We start from the raw sequence: 21,344 nt of genomic DNA, 5'->3' as shown, positions 1-21,344 counted from the left end.
TTCGCATGCAAAAGAATGCCGTTTGGATTGTGCAATGCGCCCGGCACTTTTCAACGATGCATGATGAGCATCTTCTCTGACTTGATCGAAAAGTGCATAGAGATCTTCATGGATGATTTCACAGTTTATGGGACATCATTTGAGGGCTGCCTCCACAATTTGGACAAGGTTTTGACTCGTTGTGTGGAGAAAAATCTGATCTTGAACTTTGAAAAGTGTCACTTTATGGTGAACGAGGGTATTGTTCTAGGCCATGTTGTCTCAGAAAAGGGGATTCAAGTCGACAAGGCCAAGGTGGAGTTGATAGCCAAGCTGCCATACCCGAGGGACGTTAAGGAGATCAGAGGTTTTCTCGGACACGCTGGATTTTACAGGAGGTTCATCAAAAATTTTACAAAGATCGCGCAACCGTTGACCCGTCTGCTGTAGAACGATGTTCCGTTTGTCCTAACAAATGAGTGCAAGCAGGAGTTTGACTTGTTGAAAATTAAGTTGACGACAGCCCCGATCATGCAACCGCCTAACTGGAAGCTCCCCTTTGAGCTTATGTGTGATGCTAGTGACCACGCCGTAGGCGCGGTTCTTGGACAAAAGATGGGGAAAGAGAGCCACGTAATTTATTATGCTTCAAAGACGTTGAATCCTGCCCAATGCAACTATGCAACAACAGAAAAGGAGATGTTGGCGATTATTTTTGCCTTTGAAAAATTCCGTTCATATCTTTTGGGGGCGAAAATAATTGTCTACACGGACCATGCCGCATTGAAGTTTCTACTATCAAAGAAGGAGTCAAAGCCACGCTTGATTAGATGGATTCTTTTGTTGCAGGAGTTTGATTGGGAGATTCGGGATAAGAATGGAGCGGAGAATCATGTGGCTGACCATTTAAGTCGTTTAGTCCAGCAAGGGGAAGATGAGAGCCCTATCAACGAAGCTTTCCCAGAAGAGCATCTTTATGCTATCAAGACATGTTCAGCCGTTTGTTTGCCCAGACAGGACTTTTCCTCCGAGTCAGAGCAGCGGAAACAAGCCGCCAGAGAAATAGATTCCCGCCAGAGAAATGGCCATCTCCAGAGAAATGATGATTTCTTTGCTCTGAATTCCCGCCAGAGAAATATCCATCCGCTCTGGCGCACGTGTTCTGCTCTGGAAATGTCCGCAGCATATTCAGTCGAGGAAAAAGGTGGGTCCGAGCCATGGTTCGCCGACATCATCAATTATTTGACTTCTGGAATATTCCCACCTTTGTTCAAAAAGGCACAGCAGATGAAGCTTCGAAGTGAGTGCAAGTATTATCTTTGGGATGAACCTTATTTGTGGAAGGTTGGAGCTGATCAGATTATCCGACGTTGCGTTCCGGAAGCAGAGCAACGAGCCATTCTTGTACACTGCCATTCTCTAGCTTGTGGCGGTCATTTTGGTCCGAAACGTACAGCGAGGAAGGTACTTGATTCCGGTTTCTTTTGGACCACATTGCATAGAGATGCTTATCTATTTTGCAAAAGCTGTGATCGTTGTCAACTGACCGGAAATATCTCCAAGCGAGATGAGATGCCCCAAGTCCCGATGATTTTTTGTGAGATATTTGATGTGTGGGGGATGGATTTCATGGGACCATTCCCAAGCTCATACGGCAATCTCTACATCTTGCTCACCGTTGACTACGTGTCGAAATGGATAGAAGCAAAGGCCATGAAAACGAATGATGCCAAGGTGGTTGCCGCGTTTTTGAAGTCCCACATCTTTACTAGGTATGGAGTACCTCGAGCAGTGATTAGCGATCAGGGGACGCACTTCTGCAACCGCACCATCGAAGCATTGATGAAGAAATATGGTGTGCATCATCGATTGGCTACTCCTTACCATCCTCAAACCAACGGCCAAGCCGAAGTTTCCAACCGATAAGTGAAGCAAATTCTAGAGAAAATGGTGAACCCGTCTCGAAAGGATTAGAGCTTGAGGCTAGATGACACACTCTGGGCATACAGAACTGCCTACAAGACCCCAATAGGTATGTCACCTTATCGTCTAATCTTTGGGAAGATGTGCCACCTGCCGGTTGAGTTGGAGCATCGCGCATATTGGGCCGTGAAAGAAGTGAATAAGCATTGCCTAAGTGTGAGGAGGAAAGGAAGTTTCAACTTCAAGAATTGGAGGAGATTCGTCTTGAAGCCTATGATGCGGCCATGTGGTATAAAGAGCGCACTAAGATGTGGCATGACAAGAATCTGCGAGGGAAATCCTTGAAGGTCGGGCAAAAGGTACTCTTGTTCCAATCGAAGCTGCGTTTAATGCCCGGAAAGTTGAAGACAAAATGGGTTGGCCCGTTCGTGATTCAGTCTGTCTGCCCAAATGGGGCGTTTGAGATACGCAGCCTGGATACGGCGAAGACATTCACCGTGAATGCACAACATTTGAAGCCGTTCTATGATGCCTCCTCGTTAGTTCCAGCGGAGTCTGTTTCGCTGTTGATTCCGGGCACTTTTTGAGCACATGAGCAGTCGAGCTGGCGACTTTCAAATCTAGCGTTTGGTGGGAGGCAACCCACTGTTGGTTTGTTTTTAGTTTTCGTTTTTGTTGTTCTTGTTTTGTTTTTAGTTGGTGTTTTGTCTTTGTCCTAAGTTCGGTTGCTATGCGGATACTATGATTCTGGAAGTGTTCATGTTTCTGCAGCTCTCTCCTCTGCCCTGCCAGCGCCGCCGTCTCTACTCTGCATCGACCATAAACTCCACTCTTCACCATCTCTCACGAAGCTTCAGTTTCTCAAATGCCGATAATCAGGGACGTTTTCTCAACTCTTCTTATTTCTTTCGTGCCCTGAGGACATGGCATGCTTTAAGTGTGGGGGGGTGTTTTATTGTGTTTATGCTTTCAATTGGCCAAGATTAGTCTTTCTATGCTTAGTTTTTGGTCTCGAATCTTGCTAATTTTTATGAATTTGTGGAAGAGCAGATGATTTTCGATGCGCGTTTTGGGTTTGTGTTCGTTTGGTGGTTATTCTTGTTTTACTTTCGATATATGTTTCTTGATTGTGCAAAGAATTATGAGTTTTGTTGCAACATTTTTGTAAGTTAGTAAAACGTGATTTGTCTGGTAGATGCTAGAAAGAGTGTTGTCATTGTGATTGCCTACGATCGTATCTTATTTGTGAAAATGTTGAACGAATTGCCAACTTTGAAATTGCCAGCTCTGAAACATCTGGCCTGCTCTGAAAATGTGACAGCTCTGAGTCTCTGCTCCTCTAGTTCAACTATGAGCATGGGAAACCACGTGAAAAGACTTTGGATTACATCCAAATGGTTTTATTTCATGAATTATGACTCAACTGTCGAAAATCTTAAGCACAAAAAGTGTAAAAAATGGTGATATTGATTATAAAGGCGATCACATTAGGGAATTCACTTCTAGCGGAGAATTGGGTCTGATCGAATTACTTGCATTACTCTTTTGTTGCTTCTTAAACTTTGAGTTACTTGCATGATCGAGAAGATGTGTGTTGATCGTAAAATATTGAATTGACTTGTGAATGTTTGGATTGGAAATTAGCATTGTTGAAATTGATCTCTTCCTAGGATTCATCTGGATTTTGCTTGAGGACAAGCAAAAGGCTAAGTGTGGGGGGGTTGATTTATGCTTAATTGTGCTAAATTTTGGGGTTTATATGAGCTTTATTTTAAGAGAATCTTTTGGAAAATGGTGCGTTTTATGGCTTGTTTGATGCTTTGCAGGAGATTTAGGTTTTTAGATGGAAGAATACAATTTTGGAGATTTCGTGGCTAAAGAGGTGTTTTTAGCATAACTCTGTAGCCAGAGCAGAGCAGCATAGCTCTATCGCCAAAGCCCGCGCTCCAGACCAGACCCAAGAAGTCAGGGAATCGAAGCGAGCGCGGAAGCGCCAGAGGAATCGAAGCGAGCGCGGAAGCGCCAAAGAAATCACTTCGCCGCTGGAATCAAGAAGCCAGCGGAATCAAAGTCCAGTGCAGCGGAAGCGAAGTCCATTACAGCGGAATCGAGAAGCCAGAGAAATCACCGTTCCTCTGGCGATAGCAGAAGAAATCACCATTCCGCTGGCGAGAGCCAGAGCTGAAGCCGTTCCACTAGCGAGAGCCGCGATTTCCGCCAGAGTGGAGATTACTTGCTGAGCGCGTCACAGCTGGAGACTTACCTTCCTTTGCACGATTCTTTTCCTTTTAGAGTTCGGCTTTGCATGGCAACTTCCATAGTGATCAAGAAGGATTTGAAGTCTATAAATAGGGCTTAGTTTTTCTTTCATAGACACACAATCTTTTGCCCTAATTTTCGTCCTTCTTGGAGATCAACTTTCTCTTGGAAGCCGCAACCTTAGATTTAGATTTTATTAGGTGTGAGAGTAATGGTTCCAATGTTAGTAACACTGGCACTACTAGGGGTGGTAAACCGGTAAACCGAACCGGAACCGGTTTAGAGGAATTCCTCTAACCGAAAATCGAACCGGTTTTTCGACCGGTTAACCGGTCGAAACCGATTAATGCACTGGTTCTCAATTTGGCGAATTAAACCGGTACCGGTTAACCGAATTAACCGGTTTTTATTTAAAAAAATTCGAATTTTAAAATGTGTGCAATAGGATTTGAACTCATGACCTTTGAAAGAAAGAATGAGACCTTATCCACTGCACCAATTCATAACTTGTGATAATTTAATAACAAAAAAAAAATTATAGACACATGTAATTTATATTAAAAAAAAAGAACAATGATAATAAACTAATTCCCAACCTAGACAACAATATTAACTCACATTATAGCCAAAACCCAAAAACAACAATAATAAGTCAATTACTTTCAATCCATAAAAAAATCTAATCAAATTAATCTAAACTCCACCAACAAGGCAACAAACATAAAGTAACATAAGTCTAAAGTTCAACAGTCAACACAAACAACAAATAAATGGATTCACGGTAAGACAATTCGGCTTGTCTGACTAGGAACATCTCCACTACTTTCTCCACGAACTCCATGTCCTCCACTCATCCCAAGTTGTGTCAAAACTGTTAAGTTTTTAAAATTAAACAAAAAGAATAATTAACATATTTGTAAATTGTAATGATTTGAATTTTATAGTTTATAATACATTAAAGTACTCACCCGATTCAAACTCTGGTGAAACGAGAAACCAACACCTAAACTAGAAAGCAGTAAACGACACCGAATTTACGTGGTTCGGTCGAGAAGACCTACGTCCACGGGGTGTTGGGGGTTTTTTCACTATACTTTGAGAGAATTACATTTTACAAGAGATGAATGAATAATGAGATGATCCCCCCTTCTAACCCCCTACTAAGTCCCTATTTATAAGCATGAACATAAACTTAAGGCCCTTAGGCCCATTAGACCCTTAAAGCCCATTAGCCCAATGAATTAAGCCCAAGCCCCGTTATTCTAATCTACATCTTGAAATTGAGCCATCAGAGTTGGAAAGCGGAGCCGAGCTGAGCCAAGCCGAAAGTCAGGGCAATCCTGTATCAAATATCAGAAATAACCACAATAACAATAATAGTAATAATAGTCATAACTAGAAATATTCCCGTTATGTTTAGCACAGCGCTGGTGCATATTTCAGTCCTCATCAAACTCCTTCTCTAACTCAGTCTCAGACACATCTTCTTCATCTTGGAGAAATTTATCCGACGAACTAGATTTGAGCCAATCCTCAGCGCATATCAAAGCCTCCACCATATTAACAGTCAACGAGCTTCTAAATTTAGATAAAACACGACCACCCGTGCTAAATGCAGACTCAGAAGCAACGCTCGATATAGGGATAGCCATGATGTCCCTCACCATCTCGGATAGAACAGGGAAGCGCGGGCTATTTTTGGACCACCACTGTAGGATATCAAACTGATCCCCCTCAATAGCTTTGTGCTTGTATTTCTTTTCAGCAAAGTACACAGTAATCTCTGACATATCGCCTGATTCTTCATCTTCACTATCATCAGAAATAACATCAACATGACTTCGAGCACCACTAACTCAAGGTTCAATTTGAACCGAAGTAGGTGCATTCGTAAGTGCTTCATCAGTTGAACCAAGTTGTTTCTTGTAATACTCAAACAACTCATTCAATGAGTTGCGCACCTCCCCCAACAATTCAATTGCTCGCTGCGGAGCATAAACTTTCTTCAAGCACTTTTCCACATGTGTTATCTTCTGTCTCGGATCCAACAATGCAGCAATGTAGAACAACTTGTTCATTCTTGGGTTCATCTCATCAGTTTCCAACCAATACTTTCCAAGCTTGTCCTTCATCTCATTGGCCATGGACCTAATCTCAGTATCGGTGTCCCTCTGTAACTGAGTAATGAACTCAAAGATAGAGCACATTTCCTTGAAAAACAAATGGGCAGAGACATATGTGGTACCTGAGAAGAGAAGTGTCAAATCATGAAATAAAAGACTTGCCTATTTCCTTTAAAAATAAATTGACTAAGACATAAGTGGTACCTGAGACGAGAAGTGTCAAATCATAAAATCTGCCCAAATAATCACAAATCATCCTCACTTTAGCCCAATCATTGTTGTCAGGAACTCCAATTGTCAAGTCTTTGTGCTTTTTTTGATTCAAATCATGTACAAATTCCTTAACTACATTCACATGTAGATTGAAGACCTCAACATATGGCACAACAGACTCGAGCATCAAATATGTAGAGTTCCATCTCGTCGGCACATCCAAAGTCAAAGACTTGCTGCAAGCAATCTTCAAGGCCTCCACATAACCTCTAAACTTATCCGCTCTAGATGGTGATGCCTTTATCCATTTGACGGCTTCTCTTACTCGTCTCACGGACATGCCAATCTCATCCAATCCCTCCTTCACAATTAAGTTTAGGATGTGAGCAACACAACGCATGTGCAAATACTTGCCACCAACAACACTTGTCCCCCACCTCTCAAAGTCTGGCTTCATGTACCTAATTGCAGCATCATTTGACGTTGCATTGTCCATCGTGCAACAAAGTACCTTATGCAAGCCCCACTCCTCCACGGATGATATGATTGCAGTAGCAAGATCACTGCCTGTGTGACTCATGCACTTGCGAAAACTGATTATTTTTTTATGCAATTTCCAGTCCTTGTCGATGCAATGTGCTGTGACACAAATAAAATTTGTGTTGTTGATCCCTGTCCAACAATCAGTCGTGATCGACACTCGTCCCATGCCTTTAGCTTGAAAAAAAGTTTTCAAAATAGCCTTCCGCTCCAAAAACAATCTCATACAATCAGCTCTTACTGTTTGTCTGCCCGGGATCTTGAACATAGGACATGCAGCCTCTATAAACATCTTGAACCCCTCACGCTCGACAAATCTAAATGAAATTTCATCCATGATGATCATCTGACACAATGCCATTCTAACGACATTTTGATCGAATTTCCAACTTGTCAACGATCTTGTTCCATCAGTAGTGGGTTGTAAGTTGAGAACCGATTGACTAGCTGTTGCTTGATGCTTCTTCAAGCACGAAGTAGTATGAATCCTCAAAGCAGTGGTGCCGTTTCTATTCGGATCAGCCCTAATTTTTTTGCCACAACGCTTGCATTGCCCTTTCTTAATCTTTTCATCCCCTTCTCCGTCCATAAGCTGAATATAATCAGCCCAAACATCGAACCTTGTCCCAGAAGATTTCCTAGTTTTTTTTTTGCCTTTGGTTCTTCATCATCACCTTGTAGTTCACGTATTTCAACCTCTTCAAACATATCATCGTCTTCAATTTCAAGCCTATTGCTAGCTTGTTGTGTGATAGATTACGATCCATCTTCAATTCTCTCCATCTAATCAAGAAGTTAGTCAACTTATTACTTAATCAAGACAACATACTAAAAAAAAATTATTGTCCAAATCAATTTAATTAACAAAGCAAAGATTATTAAACACATTGCGGCATTGCCTATCATCATCTCAATTTATATAATAAAAAGAGTTAAAAGACCATAATCAATTTATATCATCATCGATTTATCATCATTCATCAGTATTAAAAGACCATAATTAAAATGATAATTCATAACAAATAGAAAACTATATAGCTGCGAAATCAAATCACCAACACATAAATACATATACATCATATCATACATATTCAAAGGAATAAACTAAGTGACGAGCTGCTGAATGGACTTCTCAAATACATATACATCATATCATACATATCATACATATTCAAATCACCAACACATATAATACATCATTATAGCAACTCATGAACTTCTCATAAACAATGCCTAAAAACTAAAAAAGGAAGAAAAGAAAAGACGGTAACCTGCTGAATGGACGAGCTGCTGCTTACGGAGGGAAAAACGGGGGAGGAGGCGAGCCTGGCAGACTGAGCGACGCCGGCAAAGTGACGAGTTGCGCTGCTGCTTCCGGAGGGCAAAATCGGCGGAGGAGGCGCCGGTGCAAGGGACGAGCTCGAGCGCTGCTGGGACTACCGGACTGGAGAAAAGGGAGGGAGGCGCCGGTGGGAGAGGCAGCGGCGCCGGTGCAAGGGGCGAGCTCGAGCGCTGTTGCTGCTGGGACGAGCTGCTGCTGCGAGCGCTGCTGGGACTGCCGGACTGGAAAAAGGGAGGGAGGCGCTGGTGGGAGAGGCAGCAGCGCCGGTGCAAGGGACGAGCTCGAGCGCTGCTGCTGCTGGGACGAGCTGCTGGACTGCCGCCTGCCGGACTGGAGAAAGGGAGGGAGGCGCCGGTGGGAGAGGTAGCGGCGCCGGCGCCGGTGCCGGTGGGAGGCGGGGATGGGAACAGCCGAACAGAATAGGAAGAGAGGCGAGAGAGCGGCTGGACTGGATGGAACAGTTTGGAAATTCGAACTTGGATGAAGTGGCGGAAAGGAAACCCTAACCTAAATGACTAACTATTGTTTAATTAATTAATTAATTAAATTAAAAAAAACTGGTTAATCGGTTTAACCGGTTAACCGACCGATTAAACCGATTAACCAGTTAACAGTGAGAGTACTAACCGATAACCGAACCGAACCGAGAAAAACCGGTTTTCGGTTAATCGATAACCGGTTTTTCCGGTTCGGTTACGGTTTTAACCGAAAACCGGCACCGAATTACCACCCCTAGGCACTACTTCCATTGGGAAGATTAACATGTGCATTGGAGGTATTAGAGATGTTTGTGAACAGAGATGGATTATTCCAAACATGATGAGTAGCTCCTGTATCTAGGAGCCATAAAGTAGAAGAAGAAACAGAACAGATGAGAGGTGCTAAGGAGACAGTACCACTGAATGGTGGAGAAGTATTTGTAGGTGCAGAATCCTTAGAGCTCTGAGTATCAGATACAGTAGAAGAAGAACCACCAATATTTTGCATTTGCTGTTGCAAAAATGAAATGATCTGAGCCATATCTGCGGTTGTCATAGTTCCACTAGCCTTAGACAAATTTCCAGACTCAGCTCCACTGACTTGATTCACAGATCTGCCACTATCTGATTGTGTTTTACCCCGACCTCTACCGTAACCAGGGGGATAGCCTATTATCTCAAAACATTTATCAACAGTGTGGTTAGTTTTTCCACATTTGGTGCAAAGAAATTTTCCTTTTGCACCTCTGCCTCTAGCATAACCCGTAGCATTTATCATAGAACCAGAATTTTCAGTGTTGATTTGTGGTGCTTGAGGCACAAATTCAATAGATCTTTGGCGTTCTTCTTGAAGCACCATAGCAAAGATCCGTGACAATGAAGGAAAATGAATCATAGAGATGATTTGAGATCTAATCTGAGCAAATGTGAGATTCAAACCGATGAGAAATTGCATCGAGCATTCTTGCATCTGGTACTTGCTCCATTTCTTTAAGCTGTGACAACGGCAAGTGTCACAGGTACACCATCATGTTGGTTGGAAATCACGGTATTCATCCCATAGAATTCGCAGCTTAGTGAAATAGGACCCTACATCTTCAGATCCCTGCCTCAGATTAAGAAGTTGTTGTTTCAGCTGGCAAACACGAGCCATATTTCCTTGAGAAAAACGATCTCTAAGATCGTTCCAGATCAGATGCGCGTCATCAATATACATGATGCTCGCGCTAATTTCAGAATTAACGGAGTTACGCAGCCAAGAAACTACCATACTGTTGCAACGCATCCACTGTGCATACAAATTTTCATTTGGATGAGGTCGCTCAATAGATCCATCGACGAACGCGAGTTTATTTTTTGCAAGGAGCGCCGTGGTCATGGAGCGAAACCAACTAGAGTAATTTGATCCCGTGAGTTGCTGTGTAACGAGCTGCACTCCAGGGTTATCACTATGAGATAGATAAAAAGGGATGGGTTGGATCCTCGTGAGGAGGAGTGGGAGGAAGATTTTGCTTAGGAGGAGCCATGGGAGGATAGCGGAAGAATTAAGCTATTGCTCAGGTACAATGTTGAAAACCAAAAAGATGCTAAAAGCATGAAGAAAGATAAAGGAAAAAGATTGTACTATTTTCTCATTAAACCGAAATACAAAGGAGCAGCCTTAATATATAGGCAACACACGAGCACATCGTGAGAAAAGAGAAAAGGCATAAAACCGTAGGCAATAAGAAACACAAACAATACTCTAAAAAGTGACAGCTGCTGCATAGTGATGTGCATGCATGCATGTCCATACATATCAACATAGCAACTTTAATAGCACCTCCAACGAGCTTCCGCGGCGGCGGAGGTTGGGAGAGAGAGAGGAGTTAGATTGGAAAATTAGGGCTCGGACGGTGGTTGTTTAGAGAAGAGAGATGAGGCAGTGGTGGTTGCTTCCTGCTGCCACTTCGACTAGTGACCTCGAGGGAGAGAAGATGGTGACTGATGGCAGTGCCCATCGTCGGAGTTTCTAGGAAAAGGCGGCGCCGCCCGTCTGCGTGCGTGCGTGCGTGCGTGTGTGTGTGACATGAAATTTTGAGAGGGAAAGAGAGAGATGTTGGGGGAAACAGCTGTGGGAGGGGGGCTTTGACTTTTCGATTTGGGTTGGACCTTTAAATTTAAATGGGCCAATGTTTTGTTACTCTTTTCAGCTGGGCCTTTACTCTTTTAAATCAGTGGGCCTCTGGATTTATTTAAGTTGGACTGCGAATTTTATTAAAAATGGGCCCTGTCTATAATTCTTTCAAATGAGCTGTACAGATTTTATTTAAATGGGCTGCACTAAAATTATTTAACTAGATTATTATTAGTTTAATTAATTATTTTTTTAAAGAATAATTTTATAATAAGATCATATTATTATTATGTGCATATTTTAAGTCATTACTTATCATATGTTTAAGCATGAAATGAATTTACATTTGCATTTGCGTTATGCAATAGAAAGTATTTATGCTTTAATTGAGTTTATTTATGAATTCAATTATTAAAGAAAATCGAGTAAGGATATTGTTGGTGTCCTTGACTCAAGGATTTTAGTTTCAATTATTTATTTATTAAATTTTGAAAACCCGGCTAAGTGGATCATAGAAGGTTAAGAACCTTCACCATGACTTAAGATTAGATTCAAAAGATCTATTAAGAATAGAATTTCTTGTAGGCTTTGCGGATCGTGAGGACTAGCATTGCTATTTCGATTCAGAGTTAAGATTAAATTACAGGCTTTGTCTAAACAGGTGGACTTACTTTGCAAATGTATAAAGTATGACTGAGTAGGGATGTCAATCAGGCCAACCCATTCGGTTTCGGGTTATTTTCGATTCGAGTTAGTCGTTTTTTATTTTTCGGGCTAAAATTTTTTGACCCTAATCCTAACCCACTCGATTTTGGGCTAGCCCGTTCGGGCCCACAAATTTACGATTTTTTATATATATAATTTTTTATATGGATAATCATATTATTGTAATAAAAATATGTCGTACTTTTTAAATCTAAACATTTCGCCTTATTTTAGATACAAAAATTAGTGTTATTTTAATGTAAATTTACATAATATCTAATTTTAACTTTGTTTCCGATAAAAATTGTATATAGATATAACATAAATTACTATCTTTCTTTGACTTTTATATCATAAATATTTATTATTATTCGTTAGAAAAAATCAAAACATATTATACAAGCATCAAATGCTATTATCAAATTAAAAAGTAAAGTATTAAAGTTTAGAAATCAATTATTAAGAAAGTGTTCGGTTAATTGGGCCAACCCACTCGATTTTCGGGCCAACCCTATTGGGCTCGGGCTATTTTCGGTTTGGGCCATTCGGGCTAAAAAAATTTAGCCCTAACCCACATTTTTTATCGGTTTATTCGGGTCGACCCGTAGGTTTCGGGCTTTTTTGACATCCCTATGATTGAGTTATTAAGCTCTAAATATTTCAATGAAATGCAAACTGTTTATCAAATAAAATGTTTATGTGCACTCTGCTCTGTTTAAGGCACGCAAAGTTAATCAATTGAGATTCTCTTATGACCTAACACGTTGTTTGAGAATTGTGTACACTTGTTAGCTGACTCGGTGGGTTGATCTCCATCGGAACACTAACCAGAGGCGTTATAAGGGTGCTCGAATGGATGTGTTCCGGAGCATGAGAAATATGAGGTCTACCTAGGTAGCATCTCGAGGTCAAAGTAAACTTGTTTGGGTTACGCCTTCAGTTTAAGTAAGCAGGAGACAGAGATTCATTGGTGACTAAAAGGTCTGGGATCACAGCGAGTAATAGAAAGTGAGTGTGACATGTGCGCACAAATGAAAGAAATTATTTTAAGGGTTAATAGCCGGAAAATACACCAACTATTTTGAGATTTGCATATTGCATATGACCTTCAACATTAGCCCCAGAATACATGACTTTTCAATTTAATCGCAATTTGCACCCGCGTTGACTAACACTTTGATCGGTGGTGACGTGGCCGTCGGATTTTATTGACGTGGACGCACCGACGATCAAGTAAAACGACGTCGTTTTTGTCAAGCTTTTTTAAATAAAAAAACAAAAAAAAACATGAAATCTGCAAACGTCGTCGTTGACCCCTCTCTCTCTCTCTCTCTGGCCCATCCCTCTCCCCTTGACTCCTCTTTCTCTTTCTCGACCAGACTCGCCGAAGGCTCCCGCCGCGCCCCCTCTCTCCTCTGCTCCGGCGAGCAGCCAGCCGCCTAACCTCCCCCGACTTCCCTCTCTCTTGTCTCTCACACACAGACCAAGCACACACACTGACACCTGAGAACTCACACACACAACGCACCACCTCAGGCCACCGCCTCCCTCTAAAATCCGGCGACGACACAGCCACCGGCCATGTCTTCGCCCCTAGATCCCCAATCCAGACGCCACCCCTTTGATTCCGACGATCGCAGTCTGTGGCTTCACGCCACCACTATCGTGCCCTAGCTCCTACCTCCCTCTTCCCTTTGCCACCGGCCATGTCTCCGCCCCTAGATCCCCAATCCAGACGCTATCACCGGAAGAAAGGAGGAGGCGTAGCGTCGATATCCAGATCTGAGACGGAGGCGGTGGCCTGAGGTGGTTAGTTCCCTTTTCCCCAAAACTCTAGTGTTTAGTTCCCTTTTTCCCCAAAACTCTAGATTCTAAATGTTTCAGAGAAGAAAGCGGAAAACAATCGCCATGAAAGGACCTCGGATTGGTGCACAGCGGGATTAGCTATTCCTAGCGGCCCAGTGGAGTTCGACGATATCACAGCATATGATTATTTTTGGGACGATCTTTTAGATTTGGAGATGGACAACAGTGATGCAGCGCGACTTTTGTTTTGATTCATGTGAATAAAATCCAATTAATTCCTCACCTGTTTATTCTCGTTGCATTCTTTGTATATAATATGTGATTTATGTAAAACTTCTAGCATCTTCGATGGCCTTGGATGCTCGGTGGTCGGGAGAGGAAGTCGCAGCGGCAGGGCTGCTTCGATGGCCTCGGATGTTCGGTGGACGGGAGAGGAAGTCGCAGCGGCGGGGCTGCTTGGCAGGAGATTGAAGAAGAAGACATTTTTCTTTATTTTTTTATTTTTTTCTCCCTATCAAAACGACGTCGTTTTGAACACGTGGCTTGCCACTGTGTAATAAATGCCACACGTAATGCCATGTAATTTAAAATAATGTCTACGTCACCGCCGGTCAAACATGAGAGTGGTCGGAACTTCCGCCGGGTGCAAATTGCAACTAAATCAAAAGGTCATGTATTCTGGGGCTAATTTTGAAGGTCATGTGCAATATGCAAATCTCAAAATAGTTGGTGTATTTTCCGGCTATTAACCCTTATTTTAACATGCTTAGGGCTGCTGTTATTTATGCCCGTCGATTGTGTCAATTGTGTTTGGAAATCTATTGATTTTAGGGTTGCTATTATTCATGGTGCTAATGATCATGTTGATCGTCGGGATCTTTGGCATGATCTGCTTCGATTCATCTCTGGTAAAACGGTTTTCATTGGTGATTTTAATGCTGTCAAAGGGGCTCATGAGAGAATGAGTAATATTTTTCCTCATCGTGGATCTTATCTTTAGTTTTGTTCTTTTATTGATGACACTCAATTTATTGAATCTCCTACTGAGGGTTTGCGTTTCACTTGGTCGGGGCGTCATTTTTTACCTGGTCACGTGTTATCGTTGTTGGATAGAGCACTCTTTTCTCAGGAGTTTGTGGATAAGTGGGATTTGGTTGTTACTTCTGCGCTTCCTCGTCTCACATCGGATCATTCGCAGCTGGTGCTGTAATGTAGTCATTTGTCTGTGGGTCGGCGCTAATTTAGGTTTTTGAACATGTGGGTGCTTCATCCCACTTTTATGGAGATGGTGTCGGGTTCTTAGATGCCTCTTGTCAGTACTTTATGCCCGATTTTACGTGTCATGTTGAAGCTGAAATGTTTATGCGTTGATATCAAAACCTAGAATAAAGAGGTGTTTGGGAATGTTGATTCTTTGATTGCGCGGTCGCAGGACCAATTGATGGCCACTCAGAAGTTGATTTCGGAGAATGGTTATACGGATGACTTGTTTGATGCTGAGGTTGGTCTCTAGGAGGAGATGAGTGTGGCTCTTAATAGGAAAAATAGCTTGCTCCAACAAAAGAGTCGTGCCTCCTGGCTCTAAGATGGTGATAGGAACACTGCTTTCTTTCATAGAATTGCCAAATTCAAGAAGAGGAATGTGTCTATCACTCGTCTCTTTATTGATGGCTCTGACGTGTATGACCATGGCACTATTGAGCAACACATCGTTGAACACTTTACTTCACTTTTCAGGGATGATGGTAGCCTTTTAGCTGATCCGTTGGAGATTGAGTCGTATATGGAGCATGTGGTTTCAGATGAGCAGAATAATCTTCTGGTTTGTATTCCTGATAAGAGCGAGATTGATGCTGTTATTTTTGGTATGGATGACAATAGTGCTCCGGGTCCGGATGGCTTTTCTGGAATGTTTTTTCAAAAATGTTGGGGGATTGTGAAAGCTGGTGTTATTCTTGTTGTTCGGACTTTCTTTCGTCGTTCCTATCTAACTATGGAATGCAATGCGAGTACGATGATTCTCAATTCAAAGAAAGACTTGCTACTGTTGCGGACCTTAGACCTATTGTGCTTTCCAATTTCTTCTTCAAAATCATTTTGAAGATTTTGGCCTCTCGGCTCAGTGTTGTGGCTACTACTCATGTTTCTCCCAATCAGTTTGGTTTTATTAGCGATCGCAACATTCACGATTGCATCATGCTCAGTTCTGAGGGTTTTAACTGCATGCAGCGCACTAACCGTGGGTCTAATATGGCCTGCAAGATTGATATTCGAAAAGCTTTTGATACGATTAGTTGGGGTTTCATCATTCAGGTGCTTAGGGCGAATGGTTATCATGAGAACTTTATTCGTTGGATTCAGATTATCTTTGATTCGACCAAGCTTTCAATTCTCTATGATGGCAGGCTTACTGGTTATTTTTCGTGCTCTCGTGGGGTGAGGCAAGGTGATCCTTTGTGCTCTATTCTCTTTGGCATTGCAGAGGACGTCTTGAGCAACATTCTTCGCAGTTGTGTGGAGTCGCGTCACTTGGTGCCTATGGGTTTCAGTCGAACTTTGAATTTCCCCACTCATTTGCTTTATGCTGATGACATTATTTTATTTTGCAAAGCCACGGTTCGTAATGCTCGCAAGATTCAGGATATTCTCAGGTATTATGGTTTGATTTCTGGTCAGCAGTGTAGTAAGGAGAAATCCAACCTTTTCTTTGCCAGAGGCGTGCCTACGGATAGACGGCGGGCCATTCAACGTATTCTTGGTTTCTTTATTGGCAGTTTGCCGATGACTTATTTGAGGGTGCCGATTTTTGTTGGTCGGCCTAGAGCTTCTTATTTTATGCCGATTTTTGATCGGATTGTGCAGAAGTTTTCTCGATGGAAAGGGGTTTAGCTTTCTATGGCTGGTCTGTTATGCCTGGTGAATTTTATCATCCAGAGCTCGATTGTTCACTCGATGATGGTGTATAAATAGTAGAAATCTCTTCTTCATTCTTTAGATAAGAAGTGTCGAAATTTTGTGTGGTCTGGGAGAATTGATAAGAGGCCGACTTGTTTTGTGAGTTGGGGGCGTGCCTATTTGCCTAAGGAAGAAGGTGGGTTGGGGATTCGTTTGTTTACTCTAATGAATCAGTCCTATCTCATGAAGTTGGCGTGGAATATGATTAAAGGAATGGATTGGGCGCATCAGATTATTAGATCTCGTTATCTCACCAATTTTAGTTACGCAAAACATTCGATTGCTAACTCTTCTGTTTGGATTGGTGTTAAGGAGGATGTGGATCAACTAGCGGATAATACTTACTCTTGCATTGATCATGGTGATTGCACGTATTTTTGGAAAGATGATTGGCTCGGATATATATAAGCTGGTTGACAAACTAAAAATCCCGCATTACAGGCATGAGTTCCTTAATTTCTCGGTGCATGATTACTTTTGCGATGGTGTCTGGCATTTCTCGGCATCGTTTGTTAATCATTTTCCTAGCGTTGTGGCTGATATCTTAGTTATTCCTATGGGTGGCGATTCTGATTCTAGACTTTGGAAGAACTCGATTCATGGCAAAGTTTTTGCGGCGTTGGCCTTTGCTTCTAAGTGCCATCGTTTTCTGAAAGTTAACTGGTGAAAGTGGATTTGGGAGCCGTTTATTCCAGTGAGATGTTCTCTTATTTGTTGGCATGTCATTCATGGCCCGCTTTCTTACTTTGGATATTTTAATTCGCCAAGGTCTTATGGCTTCCAATGGTTGCTCGATTTGCTTTAGGGAGGCGGAATCTATTTCTCATTTGATGTGGGAGTGCCATAAGGTGCGCCCTATTTGGAAGAAGTTGTTGTCTTGGTTTGACAAGGAGGATCTTTGGCACTGTCCTGATATCCACTCGTTTATGGTTGATGCGTGGAATGCCACTTTTAGTTTGCAAATCCTATCTTTCTTGAAAGCTCGTATCCTTACCCTCATGTGGAAGCTTTGGGATAGTCACAACAATATTATTTTTGAGAACATTCAGTTTGACGCCCGTGCGATTATGGCCTTTGTTAAAGCCTTCTTTAAAGAGTTGGATAGTAATTTTGTTAGTCTTGGCACGGTTCACAATACTTGGTCGGATTATTTGATTACCAGAAACCTTGGGTGGTTAGTCGTTCGGCACCTCCTCCTCGTATGGTCGAGGTTCATTGGTGGCCTCTGGTGAATCAGTGGATCAAAGTTAACATTGATGGCTTTGCGTTGGGATTGTCGGGGATCATCGCTGCGAGCGGTGTTTTCAGAGATAGTTGGGCGGTGGTTCGTGGCTATTTTTATATTAAAGGTGGTGTTGGGTTTGCCTTTGAAGCGGAGCTCTTAGCGGTCATCACTGCTATTAATATTGCTCACAATAGGAATTGGTTCTATCTTTGGATTGAATCAGATTCGACGTATGTGGTGAACTTGCTGGTCTCGTGCTCTATGGATGTTCCCTGGCGTTGTTTTGCGTCTTGGAAAAATGTTTTCCATCGGCTTCAGGATTTTTCTTTGATAGTTACTCATATTTATCGTGAAGGAAATTAGTCGGCTGATATTATGGCAAATATTGCTAGGCATGAGGGCTGGTGGCGTTTTGCTATTGACGAGATTAAGACTGCTGTGTCTCGTGATATGTCCACTCATAGCCATGTTAGTGTCATTCATTAGGCGTTGGGAGTGGGTTTTTGGTTGGGTGATGAGGCTGCCGCAGTTCCTCGATCGGAAGGGGAGGAGGTCTTCGTTGGAGTGTACCTGCTATCGGTCTTGTTTAGTTGACATGTTTTGGGTGGCTTTGGTTTCGAATGTGACGCTTTTTGTTTTTATTGGAGATTGATCACTATTTTTATAGCAACAAATATTGCAACTAAACAGTGTAATCGTAGCACAGAAATAGCAAGTCGAGTATCGTATCCACATGGACTATTATAACGAATCACTCTAAGTAATCCCGAGTAAACTCTAGTAGTATTCAGGCAAACTCCCACGAGAACGAAGAACAAAACTAAAATCCAAACAAAACAAAATAAAACAGGATAAAAACTCAAATAATAAAACAAACTCTAACCCTAGGGATGTACTATTGTTAATCAAACACATGTATTCAACCTATTGATTCAATTACCAATTTAATCCAACCCTGATGAAAGATCACTATATTATTCACAAGCTTCTCTAACGAACACCTATGAACGTAGATTAATTTACCCCTTTTCACATTCAAGACTCCAAGGAATAAATTAACTCCAAATAGCACACAAAGAATAGCTTCCTACAGCTTCACCTGTCGCATTCAAGACTCAAGGCTAACACTATATCATGCATTCATGAATCAGCTGAACAATTATCGCATTCAAGACTCAAACTGGACAGCTAAACATGTAAATTATTGATCAGGTAATTCACAAGAAAACAGGCACCAGGAATCATGAATCACAAGTTGGAGGGCAAATTGATATCAACAAATCAAACACACATATTAAAACAACTTTGTACAAACCCTAGGTTCAGATAAAAGAACTAGCCAGACATCATAAAATAAAATAAAAGCATAAATAAAATAAAGCAATTGAAATAAATAAAATAGATAAAACCCGGAAGAATGTTGAATGACAGCTTGAATCTTGTAGGAAAATAAAGCTAATCTATGAAAATAATAAAATTCTAAGTCTAAAACTGAAAAGATGGAGAAAAAGAGGTAAAGAGATGTGAAAAGATGTGTCTAATAGATCAGGGAAAGGACCTATATATAGGCACAGGAGATAAATACAGTGTAGAACTCGAAAATACTGAGAAAATATAAAAAAACCCGAAAATTCCCGAAAATTCGAAAATTTCCGTCAACGCTATATTCACTGCTGTGTGCGACTTTCTTGTTTTAGCCATAACTTTCTCGTCCAAACTCTGATTTACGATCCGTTTGCGCTCCCAAACTCCTCTTGAGACGAACTACAACTTCTATTTCTGACAATATTTCCAAATTCAATCTCGAAAATCCTATAAAATCCATCAAAGTTCGAGCAAGTAACATAGTTTACAAGATAAAGCAATAAAAGCACAAAACAATCATCCAACACTCAATATCCTATAAAATTAACATTATATGAACACTAAAAACCATGGAAAAATGAGTGTTATCAGAGATGTTTCATGAATCAGTTTGGTTTCGGATGAAAGGGATGAGTTCATGTTTGGTTTTGTTTAGTTGGAGCATTACTTCAAAGAGTTGGCGTGTTCTTGGAGCTGTCCGCGGCTTGGTTTGGGTATTTCCTTTGTGGTTTCTTGGTTAATTGCATGTTCTGTTTTCTGGATGAAGACTACGGCTGGGCTTTTATTTTTAATTAATTTTTCTCCTTGTTTTTTAGCTTATGTTTCTTGTATTCTTAAGCCGAGACTATTTAGGGGCGATGGTTCGGCCGAAGTCTCTGAAATAGTCTCATCTCAGCTTAAGAATACTTTGCTTTTAGACAAGTACTCTCCCTCGTTAAGGTTTTTCCCTTTGGGTTTTCCTTAAAGAGATTTTAACGAGGCTCGACCCTTAGTTTGCTCTCATGTGCTCTCAAGGGTTTAGGTTTCTTTTTTCTCTTTTTCAATAAAATCTTATTTTAATAAGGCTACCGTAAAAACAGCTCTTAAAATAAAAAATACAAACCAGCAAAAATGTACTCCCTCCGTCCACCAATCAACTACCCATTTGATGGTCGGCACGGAAACTAAGAAAGCTGAAAAAGGTGGTGTAAAAGTGGTGTAAAAGACTAAAAGGGTAGTGTCAATATATTTTGATTACTTTTGCTAATCTTTCATTAGCTATTTGACATTATTTTAATGCCTTGACTTATTAAAGTATTCTTTTTTATTTTTTTATAAGCTATTTCTTTTTTTTTTTACTCTTTAATTAAATATACTGAAAACTGGAAAACAAATAAATTGAAAATTCAAAAATAAATAAACTGGAAATAAATAAATAAACTGAAAATTCGAAAATAAATAAGTAAATTAATTAAAAACTGGAAAATAATTTTTTTAGAAAATAAATAAACTTAAAGTTCGAAAATAAATAAATAAATTGAAAATTCAGAAAATAAATAAACTGGAATTAAATAAATAAATAAACTGAAAATTCGAAAATAAATAAATAAATTAAAATCTGGAAAATTATTTTTTATAGAAAATAAATAAACTAGAATTAAAATCTGGAAAATTATTTTTTTTCAAAATAAATAAACTTAAAGTTCGAAAATAAATAAATAAACTGAAAATTCAGAAAATAAATAAAATGGAATTAAATAAATAAATAAACTGAAAATTTGAAAATAAATAAAAAAACTAAAAATTGAAAAAATAAATAAACTGGAAATAAATAAATAAACTTAAAATTCAAAAATAAATAAATTGGAAATAAATAAATGAATAAATAAACTGGAAATAAATAAATAAACTGAAAATTTGAAAATAAATAAACTGAAAATTCAGAAAAATAAATAATCTGGAAATAAATAAATGAATAAATAAACTGGAATTAAAATTTTCAGTAAATAAATAAACAAGCTGAAAATTGAAAAATAAATAAACTGGAAATAAATAAATAAACTGAAAATTCAAAATTAAATAAACTGAAAATTCAAGAAAACAAATAAACTAGAATTAATTTTTTTAGAAAATAAATAAATAAACTGAAAATTCAGAAAATAGATAAACTGGAAACAAATAAATGGATAAATAAACTAGAATTAAAATTTTCAGAAAATAAATAAATAAATAAATAAACTGAAAATTGAAAAATAAATAAACTGGAAATAAATAAATAATCTGAAAATTCGAAATTAAATAAACTGGAATTAAAATTTTCAGAAAATAAATAAAT

General features: G+C 40.1%; 1 protein-coding gene across 1 annotated transcript; it reads right to left on the bottom strand.

The window, feature by feature from the left end:
- Window positions 1–9,111: 9,111 nt before the first annotated feature.
- Window positions 9,112–10,128, bottom strand: LOC130998423 (uncharacterized). Its single transcript, XM_057923838.1, has 2 exons — window positions 9,947–10,128; window positions 9,112–9,853 (listed from the first exon to the last, which is right to left on the bottom strand). Exons 1-2 carry the CDS (start codon window positions 10,126–10,128, stop codon window positions 9,112–9,114), a joined length of 924 nt encoding a protein of 307 aa, XP_057779821.1.
- Window positions 10,129–21,344: the final 11,216 nt, after the last annotated feature.

Source organism: Salvia miltiorrhiza, chromosome 8 (genome assembly GCF_028751815.1).
Source record: "Salvia miltiorrhiza cultivar Shanhuang (shh) chromosome 8, IMPLAD_Smil_shh, whole genome shotgun sequence".
Taxonomy (NCBI): Eukaryota; Viridiplantae; Streptophyta; class Magnoliopsida; order Lamiales; family Lamiaceae; genus Salvia; species Salvia miltiorrhiza.
Note: the sequence above shows the minus strand (reverse complement) of the source record. Positions and strands in the feature narration are given on the sequence as shown.

What these genes read in the sequence shown, in the direction of transcription:
- LOC130998423 (XM_057923838.1), bottom strand. Translation starts at nt 10,128, where the DNA reads ATGGTAGTTTCTTGGCTGCGTAACTCCGTTAATTCTGAAATTAGCGCG. An exon ending in CAGGGATCTGAAGATGTAGG is followed by an intron (nt 9,854 to 9,946) that starts GTCCTATTTCAC and finishes CCGTTGTCACAG; the next exon opens with CTTAAAGAAATGGAGCAAGT.